General features: G+C 40.0%; 1 protein-coding gene across 2 annotated transcripts in view; it reads right to left on the minus strand.

Annotated features, from left to right (window-relative positions):
• The window catches only part of PIP4K2A (phosphatidylinositol-5-phosphate 4-kinase type 2 alpha), a 189,594-nt gene that overhangs the window by 23,860 nt on the left and 153,586 nt on the right, over window positions 1–12,148 (minus strand). For both annotated transcript variants that reach the window (XM_074266908.1, XM_074266909.1), the window contains exon 6: window positions 8,337–8,375. In XM_074266908.1, coding sequence (XP_074123009.1) covers window positions 8,337–8,375 — 39 coding nt within the window. The remainder of the gene's footprint in view (window positions 1–8,336; window positions 8,376–12,148) is intronic.

Below are 12,148 nucleotides of genomic sequence, written 5' to 3' on the forward strand. Positions count from 1 at the left end.
TCCTCAGTGGGCCGCATTTGGCCCGTGGGCCATAGTTTGAGAACCCCTGCTATATAGGATATACAACTTATGAGAGGCAGAATAACAAGGAATCCTGCCTCAAACACTTATTCAGAATGTCACCTGGGGCATACTGCTTCAATTATTACTCTATTAATAAAAATGGGGATACTAATAATATTTAATTCATGAAGCTAATGCTGAGATAATGTATGTAAAATACTTTGCAAAACTTAAAGCACTATAGAAATGCCAGTTATGGTGATTATCATGTTTATAATTAATGGCCTTTCATACCAATACTGTCAGGCTTCTAAGAAAAGGACTGCCTTATATAAAATGAGGTAATATCATTGAGGCTTCTGGGATAAACTTTGCTGGGAACAAGTTGAACTGCAATGAAAATATGCAAAATAAGTAGATTATTATCATTTCTGAAGATTTTTTTTATTATATTAGTGTGCAGAAGGAAAATCTAGGCAACACTGTGCCTGATAATTCAGGAAATTTGTTTCTGTTACTGTCTTACAGATCATGGGTTAATCCTATATTTGTGAAAGAGGAGAAAAAGAAATGATAACGGTGTGCAATCGCTTGGTGAACACTTCTCAGAATAATTCTGGCCCTCGGTATGCTGTACTTTAAACTTCCTCAATAATTTCTCCATCCTTGCTGAAAGTCTGTGAGCATGGTTAGGTTTTGAACAGCAAAAAACAAAGGCCATCCTGCATTCCTCAGTGTCCTTACCAAGAGCCGGTGAATTGGACTGCACTGAAGGCCAGTGCCAGAATGGTGGAGAGAGCCTGGGGTTATCCATTCGAACTAACCAGACCCATTCCCTGGAAGGGTACAACTGGGCAGCAAGTTAAATATCAATCCGTCCCTCAGCATTTATTAAGTGTCTACAGTGTGACGGGTGAGAGATAGAGGCACAGTGTTAATCCAACTGGTCTGGGAGGACCCCCCTCTACATTATTAACTTGATTTGTTGTAGGAACGAGAAGGAAGAGCTAGCCAAGAGAGCTCCTCCAGGTTCAGTTACTGTAAGCTGTAGAATTACAAAGTGTAGGATACTTCTGTTTGTGTAGTTCTTAATGATGACATCGTTTTCCATTTTAGCAATGGGATCCCACAAGGACACAGGCTAGTTTGATAAATGCTGCTCCCATGTGGTACCATGTGGATGCAAAACTGGGGGATACATCCAACATTCCTTCTGCTAACCCCCTCATTCTGACCTTCTGTGACATGTAAGTAAAAATTCTGGAAATCAATCCTGCAAATCTGAAAATGGAATACAGGAGCATTTCTTCTCACCTTCTGGTAATTTCTTTGTATCTACAGAGCAAGCGCTTAATAAATGCTTGTGGACTGATTGATTATATGTCAGCTCTGCCTTGACAATGAAGTTCACTTCACGGGGCCTTTCCAACCCCCAATTAAAAACAGCCTTCCAGGGAATGCCCTTTGAAAACAAACAGAATCTTAACAGTCTTAAGGGACCAATGAATATTACTAGTATTTGTCTCTAACTTAGGAGAGTAAAAGAGGTGTGGCTCGTGGCTCCCAGAGAATTTAAACTTCTTGAGGGCAGTGAATTCTCCAGTGATTTTTGTCTTCACATCTCCTTCCCTAGCACAGTGTTGCATCTATAATAGAAGCTTAACAAATATTTGGTGAATGAAGGACTGGGTTAGGCAGGGAATTCTGGGAAGGATTATCTATCTAAAAACTCCAAGCAGCACCCTAGGTGCTTTTACTGACCAGCTGGCAAGGAGTTCTATCTTTGCAGGAATGTAAAGTCAGAGAATAAGAAAGGGGAAAACAAAACAAAACAAAACAAAAAAAAACCAAATGGTTTAGGTTGGATTTAGGACTATGAAACTTGACAGTTTCCCTTTAACTAATCATCCACTGACAGGGAAATGTGAAATGCTTTTTAACTGATAGAGAAAGAAAGATCCCAAGGATCCACTGCTGTGCTATTGTGCCCCAGAGACTGCCATCCTTGTTACCTTGGCTTCAGTGGCAGTCCAAAGAATCAGATAAAGGTAGTAATTAATTATAATTTGTTACAATTTAAGGAGCACAAAAGAAATGCCGAAAACTGGTTTAGGAAAGTGTTGTTAGCTGTAATGCTATTAGCCACTAATTCTCCTGTAACCTTCAGACAGTAATAGGTAAAATGTCAGAGCCTGACAGTCCTTTAATCGCTGGCACAATTTACGATGCATAAGAATCGACAAGGCATTTTTTAAACCTATTCGGAAAGTGTCAACAATGATTATTGCTGATATATGCCAATTTGGGGGCAGCTGGTTTCTTTCAAATGGGTTCTAGGTTGTTGGTTATCCGTTTAAAAGAACTTTCTTAATGTGACACTGGGGCTTTATTATGGCTTTTATTTTACCTAATAAAATCAGATATTATTTTGAGAAAAGCCACGTAGAAGATGAAGAGAAAGCTTGTTTGTCTAAACCCCTGAGAAGATTTTTTTTTTTTTTAACAGCGGGTCAAATCTCCCAGAAATCAAGTGAGTCCAGTTATGTTTTCTTTTTTACTTGCCTGGCTCCCCTGCTGAGCTGCTAGCTGGCTGGCAGCACGCTAACACTGTCATTTGTAAAAAGAAGTCCGCTCAGCTATAATTACTAATTTGATGTCACATTGGAATGGCAGCGCAACTGTGAAAAGATCGACCACCGGGGAGCGACGCATTTCCCTGTCTCATTTAGAGGGGGCTAAACTGCTAGAGCCATGAATGGAAGATGCCCTTCCATTAAAAAGAAAAGAATTAAAAGAATAAAACAAGTCAAAGCAGCTGTCAGAATTTGACAACTGTTAAAAAAAAAAACACCCTATACTTGCCTTTTTTTTAAAAAAAAATTAATACAAGACATCTGTACATGCAAGTTCTGATACTTGTTGCCATGAAAGTGATCTCTGCATTGTTGAAATATCACTTCTTTATTTTCATCAGCTTCCCTTTTATTCTTATGCTAATGCAAATCACACTAATGACGTGTCAAGTGGAAATGGCTGGGATGGGGCTTGTCTACATCAGTATTACCAAATATTTGAAATGACAGTTTCTGAACTTGTCATCAACAAGTTAAAAGTACTGGGTCATGAAACAGTTGTAATGATTGGAAAGAAATGAGAACCAAGAAGATTTCCAAGGACTAATTAAGTCACTGCCACGGAGTCTTGCTATGAAAAATTCATGACAATAAATTCGGTAGAGTATAAGGTAGAACAGTAATTAAAATAGAGCCTGGTTTTCTTGAGTAGAGCTTTATTTGTGTTTTAGCAGCCCCAAAGCAAAAAGGGGGGAAAATGATCCACATAAACAAATCCCAGTCATCAAGTTATATTTTGATGAGTTTTCTATCTTACTTGTGGGGACAGAGAACATGATGCTGCTTTAGGGGGTCAAGACTATTGATCAGGAGACAAGAACAGAGTAGGAACAATATCTCATTAATCTCTGTGTTCCCCTAACACAACACTTAACACCAAGTAGGTGCTTCATGATTAACCTGAACATCAGCATGCAGAAGAAAAGTGAAAGACTGTCAATGCTTTTCAAATGCAATTCAAAACATGAAGGTTCATGTCTTCTCAAAATCCCTGTTAATCATTTAGCATCATGAATGGTTTAGCAGCTGCTACTTTTAAAAATTTTGGTTGTACCTGCATTACTGAAGATATGTTTATTTCAAGATCACAAGTAAATGACCACATCATTAAAATAAAAACAATAATAAACTTGTATTGCTATTTCTTATAACCTTCAAAACATTCTCTGTCTTCCAAATTTAGATTTTTTTTTGCACGTACAAAGCAATATCCTTATTAATGTTGCCTAATGTGTGTTAATAAATAAAAGAGGCACAATGTTAATAACATTAATATTAATTTTATTAATATAACTATATTATAGTAATGTAATAATATGAAACAAGGTATAATATGTTAATGTATAAAAATTTTTCAATTAGAAAAAATGGAATTGAATTTTTTCCTCCCTCAACCACAAATCAGTTGCATTACCTACGGTACCAAAATGGTAGTTTACTGTAAAAAAACGACAACCCAGAATCAGTTTTTTTCTTTCTTCACAGCTAGGAAGTATTAACTGTCTGAGACCAGATTTGAACTCCAGTCCTCTTGAGTTCAGGGCTGGTGCTCTATCCACTGCGCCACCTAGCTACCCTGAATTAGTTTTTTCTAAAACAAGTTTGAATTGATTAACCTTTTGCTCCCGGGTATATTTTGGAAGGGTTGGTGGGTTTATCATTCTCATAAATCCAATCATGTTTCTGGTAAAAAGGTTTTCACTTATTTTCAAATATATAATATTTACATCTTTTTGGTCAATCATCATTATTTTGACTACTTTCAAAAAAGTTTTATCATTGTATTTCCCAGTATCTGAAATTAAATCTTAAAAAGGAAAAAAAATCAAATTAAAGTAAGGTTCCAGCCCTGTCATTACTAAGTCTGTGCCTTGGAAACATCCTTTAATCTCTCTGTCTCAACCTCCTAATATCTACCCCATGGAGTTCTTGTGAGCATCAAATGACTTCATTTACAAAGATTGCTTTTGCAAACTTTAAAGTGCTATATCAATGTTTCTGCTATTACAACTACTACTATTATTGTTGTTTTTTCTACTATTGGTGTTGTTACTATTATATACTACTTGTGTGAATTCAGACATAGTCATTTAATTGCTACTTGTTTCCGATTCTTCATGTATAAAAAGGGGATAACAGTATCTACATGAGATTGTATTTGGAAAGCATTTGGCAAACTTGTAATAAATAAAATTTCAATAATGTAAGTATTATCTAAACACTCAAAAGCAATAGCTTTTTTACATTGGACAAAATACTTAAAATCTTTGGACCTTTGTTTCCTCATCTGTAAAATGTGGGGCTTATCTGTTCACACACACACTCTAGCAGACAGTTTTCTTTAGGTCTCCAAATCTAGGATTAAGTTTTTATTTTAAAAAACTGACAGTGCCCAATAGGTTCCAGATGCAATATAGAAGCTATAGGAGACACAAAGTGAGCAGAATAAACACAGTACCTGCTGACTAGTCAAGGAGATAAGACTTGTATACAAATAGCCAACATCAAAAAGTTTAATGAGAAATTACAAAGAGAAGCTAGTTTAGAACGATAGGAACTAAAGGAAGATGTCTCAGTCTAGCTGAGCATACGAGCTTTCTAGCAAAATTGGCTGCAAAGTGAAGTGCTATAAAACTCCATAAAATCAGACATCTTCTTACAAAAGGATGCTGAAGTGTTTGGTAAGGAGAGTACTATAATGGAGGCTAGTCCTAGGGTATTCTTGGATAACTTCCATCAGCCACTCTGCTTTTGGCTGAATCTTAAGAGAAGATGTTCAGAATGAGGATCTCCCTTCAGTCCTTGGAAGAACACTGAGCAATAGCAGTCCAGTATAAGAGGTTCTAGAGAGAGAGCTTTGAAGTTTCCAAGCCAAAGAAAGATAGAAGGATAATCTCATGACTATCTATCTTCTGACATCTGTACTATTTCTGGGGCAGCCATGGTGATTTCAAAGCCTAAAAGGCAATCCTTTGGATACATACTATAGCCCCCTGTAAAACTCAGACTACTCTGTTCTAACATGAAAACAAAATGGAGGCATCAAGATGGTGGTGGTAGAGATAATTCCTATAAGTCTGGGATTTTTCTTGGGAAAACCTTAGATGTTATTTTTTTATTCTCTATGAGATAAGGGAACTAATGGGAAAGGGGAAACTTTATGCACTAATGAATGAATTCTGAGTCTACCAAGGAGAGAGCTGTAGTCCTCATAATTTCACATGAGTGGTCCCGTATTTATATATTCTGGATCAGACTTGTGATTTCATCGGCAAAGAGAACTGGTCTTAGTTCTGCAACTTTCAGTGTTAGGGATTTGCCCAAGGCAGGGAGGGGTGAAACAACTTGCCCAAGGTCACACACAATTAATAAATAAAGACAAGATTTGAACGCTTCTTCTTAACTCTGAAGCTAGCTTTGTAATCACATAATTACACAATCCTGTAGAGGGCCAGAACTCTGGAGAAGTATACTTGAAAAAGGATACTTACAACAAGAAGTTAACTCAGTGGAATGGATGAGATGATGGTTCTCTAGTTCACCTATATACTTAGTATTTAGCATGGTGATGTAATGGCTCTCTAGTGCACACATACTCATATGCTGCAATGTTGTAATTATAATAGAATATGTAAAGGCTGAGAGAACTGGGGACTGGGTCAATCAGTCAAAGTGAACAGACTATGAAGGAGACAATAAAGACTTTGGACTCCATTCCTGACCATCCTCGTGGTGACTATCCTGCTGAGACCAAGGCCCGTCCGGAGGACCTCCAGAAAGCTAGCCCGGACATTACATTTTCCAGTTCTCCACCCAGTCCCTTCTTCTACCCAGAGCACATATATGGGATTAGGACCCACAAAACCTCCTGACTACAAAGTGGTAATTGTATCTTTGAACATCCTGCTTCAGATGAAACATTTAAACTATGCTGAAAGACAAGTGTTTGTTCCTTTCTCTTCTCCCTTAGCATTTGTTCCCCTTTCAAAGCAAGGGAACATATTATTTTTCTGGTTTAAGAAACCAGTCATCTATTGACAGAACCTAAGAAATCAAAATGGATGGACCTGAGGCAAGTGATGGCAGTTCCAGCTGTGGTTTTGAGAGACTTGATAAATTGAAGAAAAAGAGAAGAAATGACACAGACAATCAAGTGTCCTGATGGACCCAATTCTTCTTCAGCAGCTGCTAGTCAGGATGGCTTTTTTTTCAAAAGGTTCATAGACCTTAACTGTCCAGGCATTCCCCTCCCACTCCCCCGGGAGAAAGAGAAAGGGAAGAAAATCCCACCACACTTCTGGATTTCTCATGGATTTAAAAAGCAAAATTTTGAGTTAGGAGAGGCCTGTTAGCAATATTTGCTCAGAGGAGTATGGGAGCCTGTGGCACGTTGGAGCTGTCAGCATGATTGTCACAGGAGGATAATAGGGTACAGACACAGTAACAAAGGCACCCACTGAAACAAAATACCAAAGAGGGGTCCCTACTGGAAAGTCACAGGAAAGATGAATTCTGACCCTCTAAGATCATGATGACTGATATTTTTCAGAAGGGTTATATTAAGGAAAACACAAGTTTATGCTTAGCATTTGGATGAAGTATTAAAAAGCCAGTATTGCAACACAGACTTAAGTGAAAAGTGGTAGAGGGCAATTAAATAGCTCAGTGGATAGAGCTCCAGGCCTAGAGTCAGGAAACCTGAGTTCAAATCCAGCCTCATATACTTACTAGTTATGTGATCCTAGGTAAGTCACTTAAAACCCCTGTTTGTCTCAGTTTCCTCATTTGTAAAACAAGGACAATAAAAGCATCTACTTCTTGGGGACAGTATAAAGACGGATCAAATGAGATAAAAATTGTAAAGCTCTTAGCATAGTTCCTGACAGTGTATAAATGTCAATTATTATTGTGAGGTTACCTTGGAGGGGAGAGGAGGAAACAAACAAAGATGACTGTGTTGATCCAGTTTTTTTAAACAAAGAAAAATGTATTTATTTTAATGTTACAGAATTATGGAAGATTAGAGTTGGAAGGATATTATAGAACATCTCCTCTAACTTCTTTATTTTATAGTAGAGAGAAGGCATTTGCGCAAGGTCACATCCCTAGATAACAATGGAGTTAAGGCTGAACCCCTGCGCATGTGACTTTCCATCTAGTTGTCTCTTCATCACATGGCTTTGGGCTGTCCCTGTCAATGCTTTCATCAGCACTTTGCATATTGTATAGGAAACTCTGCTTTTCCAATCCCTTACAAGTTAATACCAATCTCATTACTCAGTAATTCAGTGATGTAATGGGATCCCAGGCTCTGTTCCATAATATGCCAAAAAGTATGATGATGGAAGAGAGAGAAACAAGAAAGAGGAGAGAGAAAAAAATGAAGGGGGTGAGGAAGAAGAAAGGAAAGAAAGAGGGAAAGAAAGAAGAAAGGGAAGAAGGAAGGAATGAGAAAGGAAGGGAGGAAAGGGAAGGAAGAAAAGAAAGGGAGAGAGTAAGGAAGGAAAGGGAAGGAAGGAGGAAGGAAGGGAGGAAGGAAAAAAAAAAAGGAAGGAAGGAAAGAGTAAAGGCTAAGGGAATTGAAGGAAATTGGCCAGATGGAAATAATGAAGAATTTCACCCAATTTCAGACATACTCCCAGGTAGGAACCGGAGGGGAAAAAAAATAAATCAAACAACAAAACTATAACATTACTGTACCTTTTCTTTGTCACTAGCTTCTCTAGCCACAGTAGAACCCTGAAAAAGAAAGAGTATATGAAGATATGTACAATGGCAATCCATGTCCACATTTTAGAACAGGGTCATATTCCCTGATATGTTTCTCTGTGTGCCAACAGGGCCTGGAGGTAATCTGGGGGAAACCTTGGTGTGTGTGGGGAGAGGCATAGGATGACCTCACCCACTGAGATCTGAGATCTGTTTTGAAGGGAAGTTGCTGGATGAAAATTTGTGATTTATGGACAAATTATGGACAATTTTCTGCCTTTCTACCCGATCACTTTGTTTTCTTTGTACTCTTCCCTCTCATGTCATTCCCACAACTCCTCCACCTTCCTGAGATTGAGATTTGTTTCCTTGTGCTTTCCTACCATGTCTAACTCAGCTAATAACAACAGTTAGCATTTATAAAGTGCATTAATGATTGCCGAATGCTTCCTAAGTATTTGCTAGCTTTACCCTCAAAAGTAGCCTGGGAGGTGGGTACCATCATCATTCCCATTTTACAGCTGAGGCAGTCCAAGACTGAGGGATCTGTCCAGCAAGTATATGGGGAAGCCCGTGTTCTGCCCATGAGCCGTAACAATCACACAAGTCTCGCTCCTACAACCACACTCCCACATCCCGCTGAATCCACCCTTGTCATGGTCGGGCCACCCCATCTGCAGGCTGGGTTCTATGGCTTTGTGCCCGACCTCGGGCCTGAGCTGATGAAGGTGTCTGGAGCTGGGTCAGGGCTTCCGGAGCTCTGCTCTTCTCATGGACATCCCTGTTTGGTGGGGGCTGGGAGAGGGGTGAAGACAAGAATGAATGGCGAGGTGGGAAACATCGCTGTCTACCTCAAAAGCCCCTCGATGCCTCCAGGTATCCAAAAGGTACCTTGGAGGCCCCCTTGGCTGCTGCAGTGGAGTAACTGGCCCCAAGTGGCAAGGCACTAATTGTTAGAGGTAGGACAGGCCCCAGGCCCAGCAGGGGGCTTCTGAGGAACCTGGGGTGACTGCCTGGGTGCGCTGCCACGTGGCACTGTGGTGCACAGAGCACTGGGCTTGGAGGCAGTGAGACACTTACCAGCTGTGTGACCCCATCCATAAGTCACTTTACCCTGCTTTCCTCAGTTTTCTCATCTGTAAAATGGGCCGCAGAGGGGAACAGTGGACTATTCCAGTATTCCTAAAGGGCGTTGCCAAGGACTCTGCCATGAAGCTTCCCCTGGATCCCAGGGATTGCACCCAGACCCAATTTTGGGAAAGCCTGATGCCTGTGTCTGCGTGCCCATATTCCCTCCCTCACTTGAGCTCTTCCCTCAGCTTCCTCCATGTCTGAAACACCTGCTAGTTTTTCTTTCTTGTTAGTGAAAGTAGCTTGGCCCCTCACTTGTTTTTATCACAACTGGCATCGATCATGTTTTTGCTTCTAAGCAGTTATCTGGAATCAGAAGCTCCGGGCAGGGGAAATCAGCATGCACTCAGGAGGTGTGTACCCCCTTCACTCCCCATAGCTGTCTTATCTTCCCAAGGGAAGGAGGACCCCCCCCTAAACAAAGGGTCTGGTCAAAGGGGGAGCTGGGCCCTGGGGCTCTTCCTGAGGGAGGCCAGACCTGGCTTCAGGACGATGGCCAGCAGGAAGCTGAGCTTGAGGTCACTAAGAGGACTGGAGGAAAGAATCTGGTGGTGAGAGAGAAGGGGCCGGACGGCTGGACCTGCAAACAGGAAAACCTGACTTTAAGCCTAGCCTCTTACCCTTAGTCTCCTCATTTGTCAGATGGGGTTAATCAAAGCACCACCTCCTAGAACTGTCATAAGGATCGCATGCTAATTATGATGAGGACGGTGTCATTTCACTTGCTCTGTCTCACGAGAGAGCTGAGAGAAGGCTCCATATCCTGGGGACGAGCGCTGATTTTTTGTCTTTTTCTAAATCTAAACTTGTGGCCATGGAAAGCTTCATTATTGTCCAATAAATTTTGTTTTCAACATAAAGAGTTATCAAAGTGTCTCCAGGTTGCCCCCCCCCTTTTTTTTTTATAAACCTGATCTGTGATTTCACTGGTGCAGAGAATTCCATGATCAGTGCTCATAGCACCTTTTGTTGGGAAACAAATTAAAGAAACCCACACCAGGGATTCCCACTCTTCCTTTGGGAAATATCCAGAACATTAATAAGTCAAATGACTTGTCAAGGGACACACAGCTTATATATTTCAGAGACAGAATTTAAATTCAGTCTTCCTGTCTCCTGACACCATCTTTCCATTCACTAAGCCATGATGCTTTTGAGACTAATTTAAACATTTGTTCGAATGCTAGCTACCATTTAAACAGTTGGGTCCACCTGATAAAAAAGGAGTGAAGTGCGTTGTGTCTGTTTCAGATAAGGAAGCTAAGATCCACCATAATTCACCCAAGAGTACACTGGAACCATGCGATTATGAAACTAGCAACTGTCAAGCCTCTACTCAGTGGCTCTCAGTTTCCTGGGATCGCTGGTCATCTGAAAGAACTATGCCATGGTCCAAGAGCCGTGTGTTTATGCAAGGAAGGAGAGGGAGGGAAGAAAGCAAACGTCTTGCAGCCATTGCAACATCAGCCTGCCTTTGTACACATAGCCAAAAATCCAGATGCAATGGTATAGCACGTCTTCTCTCTTTAGGGATTTCTACATATGTCATAAATGTCTCCCTCTGCACCCTAATTCCCCACAATTAATATTTTTAAGTTGAATATTTTTAAAGGGTATCTTTAACAGCTGAACAAAGCTGATAATATTAGGCACAGGGGAAAATGTTTCATTACACTCTATGTCCCAAGCTATCTTAACCAAATGTTTTTAGTTTTCACTTTCCTCCCTCAAACATACATGGTTTTTGATTCTCACTGAAGCCTCATTTCCAAGTAGTTGCAAATCAGGTGCCTGGAAGACAACTCAGTCAAGTTTGAATAAATGTCCAATGAAAAATGATGAAAAGATATAAGTAAAATTAAATGTTTCCATCATGGGGCAGCTAGGTGGCGCAGTGGATAGAGCACCAGTCTTGAATTCAGGAGGACCCGGGTTCAAATCTGGTCTCAGACACTTAACACTTCCTAGCTGTGTGACTCTGGGCAAGTCACTTAACCCCAGCCTCAGGAAAAAAAAAATGTTTCCATCATATGTCTGGGTCAGGAAAATGACACAAGTTGTGACAATGTGTGCAAGCTAGCCCATTTAAGAAAACGGGGACAGAACCAAATATTTCCAGAAACTAAATAAACCACGTATATTCTACCTACAAAAAGGGATGATAGAATTGGGAATCTTAATCATAAATGTGTATTTATTTATGTATGTGTGTGTACATGCATACACATACAAAGAGAGAGTGAACATAAGTAGCCTAGTGAAAATGAACACTAGCTTTCCATTTGTTGTTGTTAATCTTTCCATTTGTGTCCAACTCTTTGTGATCCATTTGGGACTGTACTGGAAAAGATACTAGAGTGTTTTGCCATTTCCTTCTCTAGCTCATTCTATAGATAAGGCATTGGAGGCAAAAAGTGACTTTTTCCAGGGTCACACAGCTCGTGAACTCAGGAAGATGAGTCTTCTTCACTCCACACCATGCAATCTCTATGCACAGTGCCACATGGCTTTCCATAGAGCATTCTAAAAGATGAAGATATAATTAAGACCCTACTACCTGCCACCTCCTAATCTTAATGAAATATTATTTTTTAAACTTAAGATTCAGAATTAAATTCAAATTTATTTCATTTCCATTTCTTTGCATCTACTCTAATTTAGTAAGTATCGCT

Source organism: Sminthopsis crassicaudata, chromosome 5 (genome assembly GCF_048593235.1).
Source record: "Sminthopsis crassicaudata isolate SCR6 chromosome 5, ASM4859323v1, whole genome shotgun sequence".
In the NCBI taxonomy this organism is placed as follows: Eukaryota; Metazoa; Chordata; class Mammalia; order Dasyuromorphia; family Dasyuridae; genus Sminthopsis; species Sminthopsis crassicaudata.